This window comes from Rhinatrema bivittatum, chromosome 3 (genome assembly GCF_901001135.1).
Source record: "Rhinatrema bivittatum chromosome 3, aRhiBiv1.1, whole genome shotgun sequence".
NCBI lineage: Eukaryota > Metazoa > Chordata > Amphibia > Gymnophiona > Rhinatrematidae > Rhinatrema > Rhinatrema bivittatum.
In genome coordinates this window covers 288379668-288402077 of record NC_042617.1, presented here as the reverse complement: position 1 = coordinate 288402077, position 22410 = coordinate 288379668, and the positions used below count along the sequence as shown (strand labels likewise).

At 43.7% G+C, this 22410-nt stretch overlaps 1 protein-coding gene across 1 annotated transcript in view; it reads right to left on the bottom strand.

The window, feature by feature from the left end:
* Positions 1-22410, bottom strand: part of LOC115087554 (glycoprotein-N-acetylgalactosamine 3-beta-galactosyltransferase 1-B-like) — an 80476-nt gene that overhangs the window by 37856 nt on the left and 20210 nt on the right. The window contains exon 3 of the mRNA XM_029594911.1: positions 14496-15163. Within this exon, the coding sequence (XP_029450771.1) occupies positions 14496-15163 (668 nt within the window). The remainder of the gene's footprint in view (positions 1-14495; positions 15164-22410) is intronic.

The following is a 22410-nucleotide window of genomic DNA, read 5'->3' as shown; positions in this document are numbered from 1 at the left end:
TTGACTCCAATGCTTTTTTTAACAGGGGACAAGGCTACACAAGATGGAGGAGGTGTAGAACCTTGTAAAATAGATGAAGAAGAAGGTAATGGCACTCACAAGAAAGTGATAAGTGCCGGAATCTTAGGGTCAGAATCTGCTGTACCTCACAAATTTGAGAGACCTGTAAAAATAACGCTTGATAGCGTCTGGACCGCTATAATGACTCTGGAAAAGTCTATTTCTACACTCACAAATGTGGTTACGGACGTTAATAAAAGAATGCTGAATATAGAGCAACAGAATGATACACAACAGTCACAAATAAAGGACTTAGATCAGAGGATTTCAAAAATAGAGAAAATACAGACTGGGTTAATACAAGGAGAATTAAAAAGTCATATTAAAATGGAAAAAATTGAAAATGATCTGAGATATTTAAATCTGAGGTTAATCAATTTCCCACAGGTGGGAGGAATTTCGGTTCAAGAACAATTTAAACACTACCTGGGAACAGTATTAAAAATATCGAAAGAATCTTTCCCTCCCTTGGCAAAAATATATTTCCTACCTGAAAGAAGAGGGAAAGAGAGAGATTAAGTAGAACAGCAAGATCAACAACATGGATTATTGAATATTACAGATATTTTGGAATCATCAAAGGAAGAAATAGTTTATAAAAGAGGAATAGTCCTTGCTAGATTTATTTTTCCATCTGACAGAGACATGGTGTTTAAATTATTTCTAAAAAACAGATCTGTAAAATATAATAATCAGCAAATATGGATTTTCCCAGATGTTACTAAATTAACACAAGCTAAGAGAAAGGAATTTTTGGCTTTTGGCTTTAAGACCACTGGCAGATAAGATGGGGGCCCAGATGGTAATTCGTTATCCCAGTAAATGTATGGTAAAATTGAATAATGTAAACTATATCTATTATGATCCCTCAGACCTGAAAAAGTTCTTAGAAGCTAAGAATTTGTTGGGGGAAGTGGTTTCTGATTGAAGGTAATCGCAAGTAGAAGTGATAATGGGGTAATTGTTCCAGTTATATATGTATTGTATTATACTTGTTTTGCTCTTTTTGAACTTGATTCCCCCAATTTCATTGTGCATTGAGTATACACGAGAAAGCATTAATATTTCAGACAAGTTTTTTCTTTTTACTTATTCTCCTTTTTAGGGGGTTGTAATTGTATATACTCATATTCTGTGAATGGCAGAGTTGTGTCATGATTTTTGAAAATTTAATAAAGTTAAAAAAAAAAAATCACCCCATCCACATGATGATGGTATCAGCAATGTTTTTGGCGTGAGGTATGTTAAGGAAAGTTTGAAGGGTACACTCTATAGGGCAGAGCTTTCCAAACTTTTCAAGTTGGTGACACACTTTTTAGACAAACATAATTTCACGACACGGTAATTCAGTGTACTAGTAAACCAGAGGTTAAAGGTTAAACGAACGAAACATATTTCGACAATTTATGTATGTTTCCTTAAATATATACATAAATAAAATGTTTCACGACACAACCTATCTCATGAAAACCTTAAATTTATATTAAAAATATATATTCCAAGATTCATGTTATTGTTATAATTTATGAGAAACAATAATAAAAACAAATTGTCTGTCCCCCACAACACTCATCTCTCTCCTCCCCCCCAGCACATGTCTGGCCCCCACACACTCATATCTCTCCCCCTCAAGCACATGTCTGTCCCCCCAGCACGTTTGCCCCCCACTCACTCATCTCTCTCTCCCCAGCACATGTCTGGCCCCCACACTCATGTACCTCGTCTTTTGATTGTTGCCCAGTTAAGTGCTTCACTCCCTTCCATGATCACCAGACACTGCTGCTTGCAGTCAGTACTCCTCATGGCCAGGCCTCATCGGCAGCAGCAGCCAATGCAAGGATGGCTGGGCTCGTTCCACCCACCAAGCCCCCCAAAAAAGCGCGATTGACAGTAAAAATCACCCAATAATAAGCAACCCATAAACTGAAAAAAAAAAGTGAATCTCTAGAAAAAAAAAAGCCCAAACTCGCATCAGAGTTGACCGGGCTTGCGCGACACACCTGCACACTGCAGGCGACACACTAACGTGTCCCGACACACAGTTTGGAAAGCTCTGCTACAGGGTAAGTACTGTTTAGAAATTTTTGTTCTGTGAAACAAAGTTTAGAGAGCATGTGTAGTTGCCCGTATGTAGCAATTCATATCGGTTATTGAGAATATTTGGATGCAGTGGATTGAGTTGCCTGTATTTTATACACAAGGTGATTTAAAAGTTTGGCAGATTATAATGTAGAGATAGGCAGCGTTGTGGCTGCAATTTTGTTCCCAAGTAAGTGTAATATAAAAAAAAAGCTTGAGAATCCGCGATATTCCGGATGTAGGTAACCATAAAGTTTATTCAAAATGCCCGGATTCAGTGCGTCAGATTTAAACGGTGGATTGCATTGGTTGAAAGGGGTTTAAAAACTCGAGGTATAGCAGGGCAGAGAAATACAGCGTCTTCATGACGCTGGTGTTTCTGAATAACTGTGAATAACTTGGCAAAAATTGATGAAAGTTATGGGTACGTATTACTTGGAGAACTGGCTTCATTTTAATGTTCGGTAATGTTAGGTTTGTTTCTAATATATATTTACTGCATTTGTAGAAGTATAACAAACCGTTTGGGGGAATGTCGTGAATGGGTAGCTGTAGGCAATTGAAGCTACGCCATAAAGCACGAAGATGCAGTATGTGAAAAGTACAGCTTGGTTTAAATGATTCGGATGAAGGAAGTTTGGGTAAAGCCGATATGAATGGTAATTAATTGTCATTTTTGTGTCTGTATTTTTATGTAATGTGATGTGAATCTTCTGTGACTTTGGTATATAAGTTCCAGCATTGTAAATTGATGGGAGAAGCATTAAGGTTTTTTTTGAAAATTGTTTTGTAATACTTTATATGTAGGTAAAAACATTTTTTTGATGACTCCACAGTGAAAACAGGACCTATGGATACGTGAATCAGTATGTTAAAAAATTTTTCTTTGCAAGAGAAGTCCCTGAAGAAGCCCTGGAGCACAGGGAGAAACGAGGCTCTCGTCGGATCATATTGAGGAATACATCAGAGAAACATTGGATTGGGTTTGGAAGATCTGTTTAAAATATTGAACTAATTGTACTTAAAATAAGGGATTGCTTGATTGTAAAGTACACTGATTCATTGTAATTGTTTAGCAATACATAAGGAAACAAGTGAATGTTATAAGGCAATGTAATTATTGTTAAATTTGAGTACGTTAATGTTTTTACATTAATATGTTTTAGTGTGAATGAGAGTACGATGATATTGGGGTAAAGTATGGGTATGAATGGTGTGTGAAGAGTAGTTTGCATGGGGTGATTTTTAATGATTATGTTTCACATAGGTCCAGTGTAATTGGATAATAAAGTATTAGATTCAATTGGATTCAGATATGGTTTGATGGTTATTGAATTACCTCCATTTTTCTACGATAGTATTTCCTAAGTTTTGGAGGATATGCACATGATTGTTTGCCTTATAAAACAGCAGACATATCAAATATCCAATAATTAAAACTAATAAGAATAAAAAATATTCCCCCCTCTACATACCTGGAAACTTTTCATTTCCATTCACCCTGAGATTGTAGAGGATTAGAAGGGGAAAGACAGGAACGTAACACAGAAACCCTCCTTTCTCTCTTATATACACATACTAGCCGTTAAGCCCGTAACAATGGGCTACATTTAAAAAAAAATTTTCGGTCCATTTCCTTCCCACTTCTTCCCCCCTCTAGTCTCCCTCCCCCCTCCCCTCACTCTCTCCTCCCTCCCCCCACCTCACTCTCTCCTCCCTCCCCCCTCCCCTCACTGTTCCCTTCCCCCCACCTCACTCTCTCCTCCCCTCCCCTCCACCCACTCTCTCCTCCCTCCCCCACCCTCTCTTCCCCCCCTCCCTCTCTCCTCCCTCCCCCCACTCTCACCTCCTCCCCCCACCTCACTCTCACCTCCCTCCACCTCACTCTCACCTCCCTCCCTCTCCTCCCTCCCCCCACCTCACTCTCACCTCCCTCCCTCTCCTCCCTCCCCCACTCTCTCCTCCCTCCTCTCAGCTCACTCTCTCCCTTCCTCCCCTCACTCACTCCCCCTCTCTCAATCCCCTCCCCTTTCAGCTCATCCACACCCGGCAGACAGGGGGATGTCCCTCCCTCGCGCGCGCACCGCCGCCGCCACCACCGCTACTGCTCCTCCCTCCCTCACGTGCGTCGCTGCCGCCGCTGCTCCTCCTGCTCCTGCTTGTTGTCGTTGTCGTCGCTGCCGCAGCTACTGCTCCTCCCGCTCCTGCTCGTCACCGCTGCTCCTGCTCGTTGCTGCTGCCGCCGCTCCTGCTCCTAAGGAGCAGGCGCCATTTTTTTTTCAGGCACGCTCCGCTCTGGCCGACGTGCTGCCCGCGCATGCGCGGTAGAGTTGCTCTCTACTGCGCATTTGCGGCACGTCGGTCAGGGCTCCCTTATCTAGTAGATTCATTCACACACACTCATACAGCCTTCAACTTTCTCTTCTTCTCATTCCTCTCTTCTACTTCCTCCCTCCATTTTTCATTCCCTCTCACTCATCTTCAGTCATTCACTCCCTCCCCTCTCACTCACCCTCTTTCGCTCTCAGTCACTCAACCCCCTCAGCCTCTTCCCTTCCCCGCTGTCACTAACCCTCCCACTTCATCCCATTAACTTCCCTGTCACTCACCCCCTCACTTCCACGCACCATTTTTCCATTACTTCAGACTCACCCCTCATTCCCACTCATCCCTCAGTCACTCCCTTCTTCTCATTCACTGTCTTCCATTTCTCCCCTTCTTCCCCTTCCCTCTGTCACTCACTCTTCTTCCATTCATTCCCCTGTCATTTACCTCCTCACTCCCACTCATCCTCTTCTGTTTCTTATTCTCACCCCCTTCCCATTCAGTCACTTGCCTTTCTCTCCTACCCTCCCACTCCTACCCTCTCACCCACTCACTCATTCCAGTGGAAACACTGAGAGGAGAGGAGAGGATCACCTTGCTGGTGGCTGAAAGGAATCAGTAAGTTTTTGCTTGGGACATTGACATTGACTTTTTTAAAAGTATTGGGGCAAAGTTAACTATTTGGGAATATTATTTAGTCAGTCAGTGAATAAAACAAGTTAGACTGTTTGCATTTTTAAATAGTCAGTCAATAAGGTAGCAGTAGGTAGGCAGTGAATACACAAGTTAGACTGTTTGTATTTAGTCAGTCAATAAGGTAGCAGTAGGTAGTGTGTTTATTTTTTAAAAGTCTGCCTGACTATTAAAGTGTCCTCCAGACTTTTAAAGAGCTAAGTGTTTTATTTAATAAATAACTGAGTGCATTGTATTGAAAAACAAAAAAAAAACCACAAAAAAGTAGCCAGAAGCTAGAAATAAGCTAGGAGCAGTATATACCAAAGTAAAAAAGTTGAATAGTTCAGCTCAGTTACTCACCTTGGAAAGGTGTTGAGGTAGGACGCATATAAAGAGCAGGTAGTAAAATACTGCACGGAGCGGCAGTAGCCACAGAGGCATTCACGGAGCGGGATGCCAGTGGCCAGTGGTAGGTGTCCACCTTCATGGAGCGGAAGGATGTAGGGCTGTCATCTCCCAATTAAATAAAAAACAAAAACAAAAAACAAAACAGGGATGGGATCCATCAGGTCTAGAGGACACATATAAAGAGCAGGTAGTAAAATACTGCACGGAGCGGCAGTAGCCACAGAGGCATTCACGGAGCGGGATGCCAGTGGCCAGTGGTAGGTGTCCATATAAAGAGCAGGTAGTAAAATACTGCACAGAGCGGCAGTAGCCACAGAGGCATTCACGGAGCGGGATGCCAGTGGCCAGTGGTAGGTGTCCACCTTCACGGAGCGGAAGGATGGAGGGCTGTCATCTCCCAATTAAATAAATAATAAAAAAACCCAGGGATGGGATCCATCAGTTCTAGAGGACGCATATAAAGAGCAGGTAGTAAAACACTGCATGGAGCGGCAGTAGCCACAGAGGCATTAACGGAGCGGGATGCCAGTGGCCGGTGGTAGGTGTCCACCTTCACAGAGTAGAAGGATGAAGGGCATCCATCTCCCAATTAAAAAAAGAAAAGAAAAAAAAGAAAAAAAACAGGGATGGGTTCATGGGCTTATAGGTATTACCAATTATTAGGCTTTTCAATATTTGATGATAGTTAATGTGACTTTCAAGGCATTCTTCACTTTCGGTGCATGTCCGGCATGACTCCTTGCTTCAATGACAGGGGAAAAGAAAAACTGATACTTCACACATTTCCAGCATTGCCCTCTGCTTCATGGCAGAGAGCTATGCTGCCGCTTACCCAACTAATCAAACTTAATATTTCACTTGGAAGCAGCTCCAGCACTGCTCTCTACATTAATGGTGGGGGTGAAAAGGGAATTAGAACATAAGGTTACTAAGAGCCAAGAGAAACAGTTAAGTATGAGAACAAATGTGTGAAGCTTGCTGGGCAGACTGGATGGACCGGTTGGTCTTCTTCTGCCGTCATTTCTATGTTTCTATGTTTCTATGTAGTGTGATTAGGTTTGAATAGGGAACAACATTTGTTAATCAAGGGAGCTGTGAGTCACTCAGGCTGACTAACTAAAGTTAGACTGTTTGTAATTCCCAACCTACCCACCCCAAGCTCATCCCTTAATTTATAGGCAGGTGCCACTTGCACAAAAAAAAAAACCCATCAACAAAAACTTTATTGAGAATTCGATCAGACCCCAGTAGGCCACTACCAGACATATAGTGAATTCACTAATACATTTAAAGGAACTTAGACACATTCCTACTCCCATAGCAACCTAAAACTTAACTAGGAACTGATCAAAATTGAGATGAAGGCAGCAGTCCAGCAGCAAGAGGGGGGCTTCCCAGTCTTTTGCATCGAGTGTCACATGTATGATTTTTTACCCACCGGTGAGAAGTTGTACATGTGCATGCGATGCAAAGAGCTCCTGGCTCTCAGAGAACGAGTCCGATCTCTGGAGGCTAGAGTGGCAGACCTGGAGGAGCTGAGGGAGACAGAGAGGTATATAGATGAGACCTTCAGGGACATAGTAGTCCAGTCCCAACTTCAGACTGGCAGCCCTGGTGCTGCCTTGGAGGAAGAAGGTCTCATAATGGGAGAGTACCAACCAGATGTAGCAGGAAAGGATCCTGTAGCAAGGACCTGCTCTCTAGGTGATGCATTGTCCTTTCGCACTGAGGATATCTCCCCAAGGCCTACTGCCCAGGAGGGAAGGGTTAGGTCGGCCGTCATAGTTGGTGATTCGATTATTAGGAATGTAGATAGCTGGGTGGCGGGTGGGCGTGAGGATCGCCTGGTAACATGCCTACCTGGTGCGAAGGTGGTGGACCTCACGCGTCACCTAGATAGGATTTTAGACAGTGCTGGGGAGGAGCCAGCTGTCGTGGTACACGTGGGCACCAACGACATAGGAAAATGTGGGAGGGAGGTTCTGGAAGCCAAATTTAGGCTCTTAGGTAGAAAGATTAAATCCAGAACCTCCAGGGTAGCATTCTCTGAAATGTTCCCTGTTCCACGCGCAGGTCACCAGAGGCAGGCAGAGCTCCGGAGTCTCAATGCGTGGATGAGACGATGGTGCAAGGAAGAGGGATTCAGTTTTGTTAGGAACTGGGGAACCTTTTGGGGAAGGGGGAGTCTCTTCCGAAGGGATGGGCTCCACCTTAACCAGGGTGGAACCAGACTGCTGGCGCTAACCTTTAAAAAGGAGATAGAGCAGCTTTTAAACTAGAACAAAGGGGAAAGCCGACAGTCGCTCAGCAGCGCATGGTTCGGAGAGATGTATCTTTAAAGGATACTAATGAAGCATTAGAATTAGGGCATCCCGACAGTGAGGTTCCAATAATTAGAAAAGTAGTCCAAGTGCCTGTAACTAAAAACTCACCTGAGCTAAAAAATTCTAACTTATCCCTATCAATTAAAAAGCAGAATAAAAATACGATCAAAAAACAAACTTTGAAATGTTTGTATGCTAATGCCAGAAGTCTAAGAAGTAAGATGGGAGAATTAGAATGTATAGCAGTAAATGACGACATAGACTTAATTGGCATCTCAGAGACATGGTGGAAAGAGGATAACCAATGTGACAGTGCTATACCGGGGTACAAATTATATCGCAATGACAGAGAGGAGCAGTCGGGAGGAGGTGTGGCGCTTTATGTCCGGGATGGCATAGAGTCCAACAGGATAAACATCCTGCATGAGACTAAATACAAAATTGAATCTTTATGGGTAGAAATCCATTGTGTATCAGGGAAGACTACAGTGATAGGGGTATACTACCGTCCACCTGGTCAAGATGATGAGATGGACAGTGAAATGCTAAGAGAAATTATGGAAGCTAACCAAATTGGTAGTGCAGTAATAATGGGAGACTTCAATTACCCCAATATAGACTGGGTAAATGTATCATCGGGTCACACTAGAGAGATAACGTTCCTGGATGGAATAAATGATAGCTTTATGGAGCAATTGGTTCAGGAACCGACGAGGGAGGGAGCAATTTTAGATCTAATTCTCAGTGGAGCACAGGACTTGGTGAGAGAGGTAACGGTGGGGGGGGGGGGGCCACTTGGCAATAGTGATCATAATATGATCAAATTTGATTTAATGACTGGAAAAGGAACAGTGTGCAAATCCAAGGCTCTCGTGCTAAACTTTCAAAAGGGAAACTTTGATAAAATGAGAAAAATTGTTAGAAAAAAACTGAAAGGAGCAGCTACAAAAGTAAAAAATGTCCAAGAGGCGTGGTCATTGTTAAAAAATACATTCTAGAAGCACAGTCCAGATGTATTCCACACATTAAGAAAGGTGGAAAGAAGGCAAAACGATTACCGGCATGGTTAAAAGGGGAGGTGAAAGAAACTATTTTAGCCAAAAGATCTTCATTCAAAATTGGAAGAAGGATCCAACAGAAGAAAATAGGATAAAGCATAAACATTGGCAAGTTAAATGTAAGACATTGATAAGACAGGCTAAGAGAGAATTTGAAAAGAAGTTGGCTGTAGAGGCAAAATCTCACAGTAAAAACTTTTTTAAATATATCCGAAGCAGAAAGCCTGTGAGGGTGTCAGTTGGACCGTTAGATGATCGAGGGGTTAAAGGGGCACTTAGAGAAGATAAGGCCATCGCGGAAAGATTAAATGATTTCTTTGCTTCGGTGTTTACTGAAGAGGATGTTGGGGAGGTACCCGTAATGGAGAAGGTTTTCATGGGTAATGATTCAGATGGACTGAATCAAATCACGGTGAACCTAGAAGATGTGGTAGGCCTGATTGACAAACTGAAGAGTAGTAAATCACCTGGACCGGATGGAATACACCCCAGAGTTCTGAAGGAACTAAAAAAATGAAATTTCAGACCTATTAGTAAAAATTTGTAACTTATCATTAAAATCATCCATTGTACCTGAAGACTGGAGGATAGCAAATGTAACCCCAATATTTAAAAAGGGCTCCAGGGGCGATCCGGGAAACTACAGACTGGTTAGCTTGACTTCAGTGCCAGGAAAAATAGTGGAAAGTGTTCTAAACATCAAAATCACAGAACATATAGAAAGACATGGTTTAATGGAACAAAGTCAGCATGGCTTTACCCAGGGCAAGTCTTGCCTCACAAATCTGCTTCACTTTTTTGAAGGAGTTAATAAACATGTGGATAAAGGTGAACCGGTAGATATAGTATACTTGGATTTTCAGAAGGCGTTTGACAAAGTTCCTCATGAGAGGCTTCTAGGAAAAGTAAAAAGTCATGGGATAGGTGGCGATGTCCTTTCGTGGATTGCAAACTGGATAAAAGACAGGAAACAGAGAGTAGAATTAAATGGGCAATTTTCTCAGTGGAAGGGAGTGGACAGTGGAGTGCCTCAGGGATCTGTATTGGGACCCTTACTGTTCAATATATTTATAAATGATCTGGAAAGAAATACGACGAGTGAGATAATCAAATTTGCAGATGACACAAAATTGTTCAGAGTAGTTAAATCACAAGCAGATTGTGATAAATTGCAGGAAGACCTTGTGAGACTGGAAAATTGGGCATCCAAATGGCAGATGAAATTTAATGTGGATAAGTGCAAGGTGATGCATATAGGGAAAAATAACCCATGCTATAATTACACGATGTTGGGTTCCATATTAGGTGCTACAACCCAAGAAAGAGATCTAGGTGTCATAGTGGATAACACATTGAAATCGTCGGTTCAATGTGCTGCGGCAGTCAAAAAAGCAAACAGAATGTTGGGAATTATTAGAAAAGGAATGATGAATAAAACGGAAAATGTCATAATGCCTCTGTATCGCTCCATGGTGAGACCGCACCTTGAATACTGTGTACAATTCTGGTCGCCGCATCTCAAAAAAGATATAATTGCGATGGAGAAGGTACAGAGAAGGGCTACTAAAATGATAAGGGGAATGGAACAACTCCCCTATGAGGAAAGACTAAAGAGGTTAGGACTTTTCAGCTTGGAGAAGAGACGACTGAGGGGGGATATGATAGAGGTGTTTAAAATCATGAGAGGTCTAGAACGGGTAGATGTGAATCGGTTATTTACTCTTTCGGATAGTAGAAGGACTAGGGTACACTCCATGAAGTTAGCATGGGGCACATTTAAAACTAATCGGAGAAAGTTCTTTTTTACTCAACGCACAATTAAACTCTGGAATTTGTTGCCAGAGAATGTGGTTCGTGCAGTTAGTATAGCTGTGTTTAAAAAAGGATTGGATAAGTTCTTGGAGGAGAAGTCCATTACCTGCTATTAAGTTCACTTAGAGAATAGCCACTGCCATTAGCAATGGTTACATGGAATATACTTAGTTTTTGGGTACTTGCCAGGTTCTTATGGCCTGGATTGGCCACTGTTGGAAACAGGATGCTGGGCTTGATGGACCCTTGGTCTGACCCAGTATGGCATTTTCTTATGTTCTTATGTTCTTATTCCCTGACACTCACCGCCTCCCTCTGTCACTCATTCTCTCCTTCCTACTCATTCATGTCCCTTCCATTTAAGTCACTCACCATCCTCACCACTTTCTCTTCCTTCCCTCTCTGCCCCTTCCCACATCTCCCTCTCTTTCCTTTCCCTTACTTCCATATTACTCACCACCTCACAGCAGCACAGGGCCTCTCCTCACTGGCGGGAGATGGGAACTCTGCTAGCACTCCAACAACAAGGTCTCTCCTCACTAGTGGGGATGGGAGTCCTCACCAGCACGCTGAAGCACGGGGCCTCTCCTTGCTGGCAGCGAGTGGAAACTCCACCAGCGTGTCGACAAATGAGGTTTCTCCTCGCTGGCAGGGGAGGGAAGCCTGCCAGCGCATCATTAGTCCGTGCCAATGCTCCAACCTACTTGTTCAAGCATCGAGCCTCATCAAGGGCAATAACTTGGCCTTTGATGATGACACTGGACACTCAGACAGGCAGATCGAAGCATCAGCAGGCTGCACATAATGAAGAGTGTCCAAGTGATAGGCAGGACCCACAAAATAAAATGGTAGATGGTCTAGGAAAGCCACGGATGTGAAAAAACAAAAGCAAGACCATTGCCTTGGAAAAGAGTTTATTCAGATAGATTTGATGTGCCCAAAATCTATCTGAATAAACTCTTTTCCAAGGCAACTGTCTTGCTTTTGTTTTTTCACAAGTGATAGGCAGGCCAGAATAAAAACCTTTAGGGGTCAGATTTGGCCCGCGGGCCATAGTTTGCTCATCACTGGTGCATGTAGTGAATTTAAGTTTATTTTTAATATATGGTGTATAGGTGTCAATTGGGACACAATGTGGTAACTTGCTGCTATATTGTAAATGAAGTATTGTATTGCAGATCCTTTCACTTATGATATATAAGAAATTGTGAGTGTGGCAGATCTTTGTCTTTGTCTTTATAAGAAATTGATATATGCTCTGTTATCATTAACATGTATTAAAATGTTTCTATGTGTTGTTGAAATACTATAGTTCTTTCATTTGTTTGTGGATTTAGTATATAATTGAGAGAAGTTATTTGTACCTTCTTCTGCTTATTTACTGAAAGTTTATTTTGCGACATATACAAGCAAGGATTTGGTTGAGCTGGCTCTGGCTGGCAAAGCAGCAGGGAGGTATGGTCCTGCCAAATCTCAGAGTATACTATTGGGCAGTCTGAATTCTTTGGAAACTTGGTTCATTAATAAAGATGATTGTTGGTTGGCACTGGAGCAAGAACAGGCCAATATTGTTGAGTTATCTACACTGATTTTTCTGCCTGCCTCCTCCCCTATTGGAAGAGCGATATGTAGACTGAGCCCGATTTTAGCTCACACTTCGAATTTGTGGTGTCAGGTTTGTTGTTTTCTCAGTAGGCCTTTTGAGAGTATGTCCCTACTGGCACCTAGTTATATGAACATAGGTATAGCAGAGTGAATGTTTGGGAATGATCTTCATCTGGAGAGATAAGGGCTTGCAGACAGTTGATCATGGAAAGATACACATTTTTGAACTTTTATGGACCTCCAGCAGGATTATGACCTGAGTGATGAGTCATTTAGGTCATATTTGCAGTTGAGACAAGCGCTTATTTATTTTATTTTATTTATTTATCGAGTTTTATATACCGTCGTTCGGTTTCGCCATCACAACAGTTTACAAAGCTTACATGCTTAGCGGCATTATATATATCCAACACTCCCTGTGGCAATTGAATGGGATGGAAGAGTTTCTATGTGAGGAGGGCCCTCTCACTAAAGGAGTTTCCATAATTTAATGGGATTTTTACCTGCTAAATATGGTAAGACAACTCCTGCGACTTTAAGCAAGAAATGGAAAATGGATCTAGGCCTGGTTCTAAATGAAAGTAATTGGAAGGCGATATGGAGATCTGCACATCATGCCTCAATATGTAACAGGAAGCTGGAACTGATGAGAAAGCTCTTGCATAGAACATATTGTACACTAATGTATTGTTCTAAACTATTCTCACGATTGGTGTTGGGTGTTGGAGGGGTGTAGGGGTTCAGGGAAATAGGTACTTATCTATATATGTGGTGGATTTGTCCTAAGATGAAATGCTTTTGGGTGGATATTACGCAAGAAAAAGCAGCCATCATTGGAGAAGAAATAAATATGACTCCATGCCTGGAATTACTCAGTAGATGGGATGGATTGCAGATATCCCAACAAACTAAACCATTAGTGGTGCAACTTCTTCTGGTGGCCTGATTTACAATTGACTCTTTTTGGAAATACAAACCAAATATGGACTATTGGATGAGATAATGTAGGGAAATTGCAGATATTTTATTAAAGGCGAAAAACGTAAGTAATACTGAATATTATGAGCTGAATGAAACTATATAAGAATTTGGTGTTACCTACTCCCATTTAAGATACTGTGTGTATAGCATCTTTATGCTAATATTGATGTGTTTTTGATATGACAATGTCTATAAATAAAGATGGTAACTTTAAAACAAGTGTGTGGGTGCCCATACACATGCATGTGGGCATGCAAGCAAACATATGCTGGAATTTTAAATCATGCACGCATTTACGCCCATATGATTTTAAATGCGCCTAGCGCACCTAAGTGTGCTCCTAATTTTAAGCCATTACTTGAGCAAATGTACTTCATGTATCTTCCTTAGGCATTTATCGGCTTTAACGCAAGCAAGGAAGTGGATTTTAAAACATGCTTGTGTGAACAATATTCCCAGCTTTCCCAATTGGTCTACCAGTTTGCCCAGTCTATCTCAAGGTCATCCAGACCTCTCTGGTTCTTCAGCCTGCACTCCACCCAGTTGACACAGACTCCTCGCTCTGGCACGTTAGGCCTAAACAGCAATTTCTGCAGACTTACACCTCATTAGGAGCAGCAGGAAATATTCATGGCTAACTAGCTACCACGTGCTGTGGCCACCAGATTTAAAATACAGATTTATGCACGTAATGGGCCCACCCTGTCACATCCTAGCTCCGCTCCTTTATTAACTCATGCATGCATATATATGCATGTAATTTCTGGCTTTTAAAGTACACGTTGCTCGCGTATGGTCCAGATACTTGCGTAGAGGGGCCTTTTAGTATGAGCAATGTTTTTAAAATTGACCCCAAAGAGTTAAAAAAATTACAAGGTTTTAATCTTCCAAATCTAGTTCAAAAACTTTGGGTGTTGTACAGGTTTTCCTTCCCATACTGCACTTCACTCATGACCTTTCAACCCCCAAAATGAGTCCAGCTTCCTAATGTTAAGGAGAGATCAAGGTGCTTTTATTGCACAGCAACTAAAGGGTGCTGTCCTTTTGCCTCATTAGTAAACCATAAAGTTGTTGATTCTAGTTCTTACACATACTTTGTTGCACCTGCACAGATAATCTAAACATACTATTAAATGTTGTTGTATAAGAGGTTTGCACATATACCTACCTCTACAATTGTATAGTAGCTAAGATTTCTGTACCAAAATTTGTCAGAGAAATGACTTGTGATGAGTGGTTCAGGTCCTAGGGGGTGGAATGTCTCTCGTCCCATGGTGTCCCTCGAGTCTCCAGCTTTGACCCCAATTTTCTCCATGCACTGTCCAAGGGCTACATCCTCCAGAGGAAAGGTATGAGTGCACACCTTCCTGCTGAAGCTATCCACAAAACGTCTCAGGGCCTCCTTGCTGAGGACATAGCCTGCTCCCCCACTCATAAAACCCTGTTTGAAGAAGGGTTCGAAGAAGTGCTTCCCAAAGTAGATGGGCTGTTCAGGTTTATGGTTGGATAGCATCCACCTCAGGTTGTCTACCACCACAAATGTATCATCGTCAGCTTTCATGAACCAGTCAGCTTCCTCCAAATGATGCTCATATATATAATAAAAGGCCTTGATGGTCTTCCAGTAGAGCTGGTCTCGGCCTTCCTTGACTCCCAGGCCAATAGTGGAGAAGTTCTTATCAGTAACAGAACTCATAAAAAGAGTAACATTACAATGTCGGGTCCAAGTGGTTTTCAGATGTTTGGCTTTTCTTTCCAGGTTATCAGGTTTGGTCATAACCCAGCAAAGAACCCGAACCTTATTGTAGAGTTCATTTGCAGTACTGTTGTCCGCCCCTGAAAATGAGAATTTTGAAAATAATGTGAACCATAGAATATGCATGTCAGTAGAATCAGTTGGCTTAGGTCAACAGTGGATGTTAAATACAATTAGACTTGACCTGGTAACCTCTTACATAATTTTATGATAGTTGTCAACAGATAAGGACCACTTAGCTTATCTGATCTGGCCTTTATCTAATGGACTCTACTTGATTTCCAAACATCTCCATTCTTTGCCCTTACCAACCCTCTTCTGTGTCTGTCTGAAGCATGTTTGAGTTCTGTCACTGTTTTGGTTGCCATTGAAATCGTCGGTTCACTGTGCTACGGCAGTCAAAAAAGCAAACAGAATGTTGGGAATTATTAGAAAGGGAATGGTGAATAAAACGGAAAGGGGTAGATTTTTAAAAACAGCGCGATCACGTACTTTTGTTTGCGCAGCAGGTGCAAACAAAAGTATGCTGGATTTTATAAGATACGCGCGGCTCTAAAATCCTGGATCGGCGCGCGCAAGGCTGCCAATTTTGGGCAGCCGGCGCGCGCCGAGCAGCGCAGCCTGCCTCCGTTCCCTCCGAGGCCGCTCCGAAATCGGAGCGGCCTCGGAGGGAACTTCCTTTCGCCCTCCCCTCACCTTCCCCTCCCTTCCCCTCCCTTCCCCTACCTAACCCCCCCCCCCCCGGCCCTATCTAAACCCCCCCCCTTACCTTTGTTCCTAGATTTACGCCTGCGAGAAGCAGACGTAAATCTACGCGCGCCAGCGGACTGCTGGCACGCCGTCCTCCGACCCGGGGGCTGGTCCAGAGGCCTGGACCATGCCCCCGGGCCGGCACCACGCTCCCAGTCCCGCCCCCGAAATGCAGCGTCATCGGGTCCTGCCCCCCGACACGCCCCCCTCGACAAACCCCGGGACCTACGCGCATCCCGGGGCTCTGCGCGTGCCGGCGGCCTATAGAAAATAGGCGCGCCAGCGCGCAAGGCCCTGCTCGCGTAAATCCGGGCGGATTTACGCAAGCAGGGTTTTTAAAATCCGCCCGTAAATGTCATAATGCCTCTGTATCGCTCCATGGTGAGACCGCACCTTGAATACTGTGTACAATTCTGATCGCCGCAACTCAAAAAAGATATAATTGCGATGGAGAAGGTACAAAGAAGGGCTACCAAAATGATAAGGGGAATGGAACGACTCCCTTATGAGGAAAGACTAAAGAGGTTAGGACTTTTCAGCTTGGAGAAGAGACGGCTGAGGGGGGATATGATAGAGGTGTTTAAAATCATAAGAGGTCTAGAACGGGTAAATGTGAATCGTTTATTTACTCTTTTGGATAATAGAAAGTCTAGGGGGCACTCCATGAAGTTAGCATGTGGCACATTTAAAACTAATCGGAGAAAATTCTTTTTTACTCAACGCACAATTAAACTCTGGAATTTGTTGCCAGAGGATGTGGTTAGTGCAGTTAGTGTAGCTGTGTTTAAAAAAGGATTGGATAAGTTCTTGCAGGAGAAGTCCATTAACTGCTATTAATTAAGTTGACTTAGAAAATAGCCACTGCTATTACTAGCAACAGTAACATAGAATAGACTTAGTTTTTGGCTACTTGCCAGGTTCTTATGGCCTGGATTGGCCACTGTTGGAAACAGGATGCTGGGCTTGATGGACCCTTGGTCTGACCCAGTATGGCATGTTCTTATGTTCTTATGTTCTTACATGGAAGGGTTGTGAATCTTGAGAGAGGAGGGAAGCCGGAGTTTGTAGGTGACTGGACCCAAACGGCAGAGCACTGGAAAGGTACCGATATACCTGGGAGCAAAGCAAGACGAAAGAAGCTTGAGCCGGATAAACTGGGTGCTGAGCCACACCTTGTGGCCCGGTTTAAATTGGGGAGCTTCACGGTGATGAGCATCAAAGAACCTTTTAGCCCTTTGGGCTGCTTGCTGTAGCAACTGTTTCATGCTGTTCCAGAGTTGATGTAACTCCTGGGCGGTCGACTGGTCTGCTGGTGAGGGAACAGATAATGGCAGCAGTAGTGGCGGAAGAGGCTGACGTCCATAGACTACCTGGAAAGGTGAAACCGAGTGGATGAAGATGCGTGAGAATTCAAGACAAACTCAGACCAGTGAAGGAGATCAGACCAATCATTCTGCCGGAGGTTCACATAGACCAGAAGAAATTGTTTAAGAGTCCTGTTAGTTCTCTCCTTCTTGCCCGTTGGCTTGGGGGTGATAAGCAGAGGTAAAATCTAGAGAGACGTTGAACTTTTTGCAGAGGGACCTCCAGAATCGGGCAGTAAATTGGACTCCGTGGTCCAAAAGGATATGTTTTGGAAGGCCTTGGAGTCGGAACACATGGCGGATAAACAATTGCGCGAGTTGAGATGCCGATGGAAGACCAGGCAGAGCCACGAAGTAGGCCATTTTGGAAAAGCTGTCTACTGTGACCCAAATGGTGTTGTTGCCCCCAGAGGGAGGAAGGTCCACAATAAAATCAGTTGTGATATGAGTCCATGGCTCACTAGGGATAGAAAGAGGTTGCAAGAGTCTCCACGGGCGTCCCACTGGAGGCTTATGGCGTGCACAAGTGGGACAAAACTCCCCTTAGGACTGTGCATCCTTCATCATGGTAGGCCATCAATAAAACCACTGGAGAGTGGCCAGAGTCCTGGACTGTCCAGGGTGTCCTGCGGTAAGGGAGTTGTGAGCCCATCGGAGGACCCTCCAGCGTAGTTGGTGAGGAATCACTGTCTTCCCAGGTGGGATCGGAAAGGTGGCAGTCACCCTTAGCAGAGTGGATTACATGCCATGGAGCGTCTAGAACATCCTCCAGAATGAAGGACCTGAAGACATCAGCCCGGCAATTCTTGTTGGCTGGTCAGTAGCGTAGCAGGAAGTTGAATCAGGTAAAAAAGAGGGCCCAGCGGGCCTGACGGTGATTCAAGCGTTGAGCCCGGTGTAAATACTTGAGGTTTTTGTGGTCAGTATACACTACAATCTGTTGCTGGGCTCCCTCGAGCCAAGGACGCCATTTCTCAAAGGCTAGCTTAACAGCAGCTCCTTATCCCCTATAGCATAGTTCCGCTCCACAGGGAAGAAGCATCTGGAAAAGGAGCATGGATGTAGGGTATGAGTAGTCGAGTACTGGCTTAGGACCGCCCCTACTCTCATGTCAAAGGCATCAATCTCGACAATGAATGGCAACTAGGATCTGGATGACGGAGACACAGCTCACGGATAAAGGTGGTCTTGAGATCCTGGAAAGCGGTCATGGCCTCGGGTGACCAATGGGAAGAATTAGCCCCCTTGTGAGTCATGGCCATGAGGGGTACAGTCAGAGGGGAGTAATGATGGATGAAGAACCGGTAGTAATTGGCAAAGCCAAGAAATCTTTGAAAGGATCGAAGGCCTGTAGGGAATATTAAATGCTTTTCAACTTCTGAGGGTCCATTCTGAAACCTTGATTGGAGACTATGTAGCCAAGAAAAGGGATGGTCTCCTGCTCGAAAGAACACTTTTCGAGTTTGGCATAGAGCTGGTTGTCTTGTAGACGCTGGAGGGTGCGAGAGACATCATGGCGGTGGCTCTGTAGGTCTTTGGAGAATACTAAAATATCGTCGAGGTACACCACAACACATTGGTATAACATATCCCTGAAGACCTCGTTCATTAAATTCTGGAAGACAGCTGGGGCGTTGCAAAGGCCAAACGGCATCACAAGGTATTCAAAATGGCCATCTTGAGTATTAAAAGCTGTCTTCCATTCATCTCCTTGGCGGATTCAAACTAAATTATAAGCTCCCCTAAGGTCCAATTTGAAGATTTTCACTCCCTGGAGCCTGTCAAAAAGTTCAGAAATTAAAGGTAGCGGATAGTGGTCTTTCAGGGTGATCTTGTTCAAACCCAAGTAGTCGATGCAAGAATGGAGCGATCCATCTTTTTTTCCCCACAAAGAAAAAAACCCGCTCTGGCGGGAGACTTGGAGGGTCGAATGAACCCCTTAGCCAGGTTCTCACGAATGTACTCCAACACGGCCTGAGTCTCTGTGAGCAACAATGGGTAGATACTTCCCTGAGGAAGCTCAGTGTTGGGCAACAAGTTGATTGCACAATCATAGGTACAATGCGGAGGCAGTGTCTGCGGCCTTTTTGGAGAACACATCTGCATAAGCTGATTATTGAGGAGGAAGGCCAGGAGGTTAAAGCGAGGTACCAAGGCAAGGCATAGGCAAGACGGTCTCCAGACATTTGGCGTGGCAGAAGGAACCCCAGCGGGAAAGTTGTAAGGTGGCCCAGTCAAACCGGGGGGGGGTGGGGGGGGGGTGCTGTTGTAGTCATGGCAGTCCTAAGACCACAGGATTTGTCCAGAATGTGGAAGGAGATGGACTCCACGTGCAGGGACCGAGTGCGGAGAAGAAAAGGAGCTGTGGTAAGGGTAACCTGACCAGGCAGTGGCTCTACGTGGATGGAAGAAAGGAGTAGAGGTACTGGGGAGCGGATGGTGGGAATCCGGAGGTGTTTCGTCAATTGTTTTAAAATAAAATTTCCACCTGCACTAGAGTCCATAAGAGCCAGGGTATGGAACTCCTGATTGTCCAGCTTGATAGAGATGGGCAGAGTCAATGAAGGAGAAGTCAGGCCTAGGAGCAGTCCTCCTGCTGAACATAGGCCTGGGAGTTTCCCGGACAGATGGGGTATGTGGCTAAGGTGTGTCCGGATTTGCCGCAATATAAGCAGAGTCCTGATTGTTGGCAACGGTGTCATTCCTTGGGTGAAAGCCTGCTCCGACCCATTTGCATAGGTTCTTCCTCAACCTTGTTTTGAGCCAAGTCGAGCCTGGGGAAGACGAGCGTTGAATGCAGAACGAGCTTGGCATAGACGGCGGTCAATCCACCCGGCCAAATCTATCAAGGAATCCAAGGATGCAGGCAGTTTGCGGGCCACCAACTCATCTTTGATTTGAGAGCTCAGGCCCTCAAGGAAAATGGATCAAAGGTAGTCAGGGTCCCAATGGAATTCTGACACCAGGGTCCGGAATTCTATGACGTAATCTGTCAAGGGTAGTATATATGAATAATGTTAAATATCATATATCACATCACACTGTTTTATTACAGAACATATTAAAATTACAATACAATTATCAATAACTTATACCCAAAATACATATATTATACATAGATATTACTACATATATCCTATATCATATATCATAAGGCACCTCTTATCTACACGTACCCTCCCTATTACACTACTGTTGTACCTCTAAAACCCCAACACACTCATCAACCATTCATACCCACACATTCACTATTAATACTATTAAAATCAATCCCACAACACACCGTATTACATATATCAGCAAGTTGACCATCTAGTTACAACCTTTTTCAATGATCATATAATCACAATCCCGATATTTAATGTTTTTTTCTTCATATGGTCACAATCCTTTTCAATATTCACATAATCACAAACCCAATAATTTCAATGTTTATATGATCATAATCCAGTCAATTTACAATATTTCATTATTAATATAATCACACCCTACAAGGACCTTGTTTCGCCATATGTGGCTTCTTCAGGGGTTCATATCTTCAATCTTCTTATGCTTGATATTGTAAATATTCCCCGTAATACTCAGTATCCCATACCCAGGTGCCTCATGACTTTCTGTCGTAATGACCCTCCTACATCCTCTTTTCATACAGTCACTCTTCAACGCAGCCGCGTTGAGACATTGAATGAAGGCATCTCGGGAACTGCGAGACGCTGAATATGGAACTCTGAAGATCGATACTGAGACAGAACGTGTCCTGCGGATGTGGAATGGAAAATATGGAGTGACTATTATGAAAAAATTGGATCGTGTGACCATTGGAGTCATAAAAAGAATAATTCTGTCGTGAGGATTGAAGTATAATTAATTGGAAGTGTGGAAGTACAATAAGCTACGGTATTTCAGTTGAAGAGTGACTGTATGAAAAGAGGATGTAGGAGGGTGATATATGTAATACGGTGTGTTGTGGGATTGATTTTAATAGTATTAATAGTGAATGTGTGGGTATGAATGGTTGATGAGTGTGTTGGGGTTTTAGAGGTACAACAGTAGTGTAATAGGGAGGGTACGTGTAGATAAGAGGTGCCTTACGATAGATGATATAGGATATATGTAGTAATATCTATGTATAATATATGTATTTTGGTTATAAGTTATTGATAATTGTATTGTCATTTTAATATGTTCTGTAATAAAACAGTGTGATGTGATATATGATATATAACATTATTTATATATACTACCCTTATATATTATTGTGTATAACTGATTGGTTTAAGGGTGGATAAGAGACTCATATATTGAGTAATCTGTCAAGGACCAGGTGCTCTGTCGGAGATGGAGAAGTGTGGATCCGGAAGCGGATTTTCTGCCAGGGTCATCGAAGATGGAGCAAAATAATGCAAGAAACCCAGGCAGGTCTTGAAGAACCGTGTCAGCACGTTCCCAGAGGGGTGTGTTGTGGGAACGCTGATAGCGGTCCCATCTCTGGTGATTTTGTGTGCCCCTGGATCCCAATAGCCGCAGAGGAGCTCTGGCAAGTGCCAAGGCAGGTGAGAGGTGCCCCAGCATGGGCTGAGGATGTAGGATTGATGGCTCTGACCACAACCAAATCTGTATGCAGCAGAGAGAGACCCAAACAACCAATGTTGGTCTCATGAGTGGTCCTCCGACTACTCCAAGCCCTTTTGGACCTGCCGCATGGAGCAGCAACTGCGATAGGATGGACAGTGGTCAAAGGATGAGGACATTAGACGAAGACTTGAGGACGAAGGACATGAGGACTTCACGAAGAAGACCAAGACTCAAGTTGATTGAAGAGATCAGAGTGGATACTCTGGATTGCTTGAAAGAGAATCTGAGATGAGACTCTGAGTTGCTAGAAGAAAAAGGCTTCAGCGGAGTCACATGTGCCAACATCTGGATAGGTACTGCCACATCACGCGCCCTACACAACCAATGGGAGATGGTCACAGACCACGCTAGTCGGTACGCCCTACACAACCCGTCATGGCTGTTCGCGGACCACGCTAGTGGATCTCCACGCAGGATAATTGAAGGATCCAACAAAGACTCAGGCGAGACCTGGACCGAGGCGGACCTTGCACAATCAATGAAGACTAGGCAAGGGCAATGCCACAGTTAGAATCAAAGAGAGTTCATTTGAAGGGAAGCAGATGTAAGTGATGATGAAACTCCAGTGAGGAATAGTT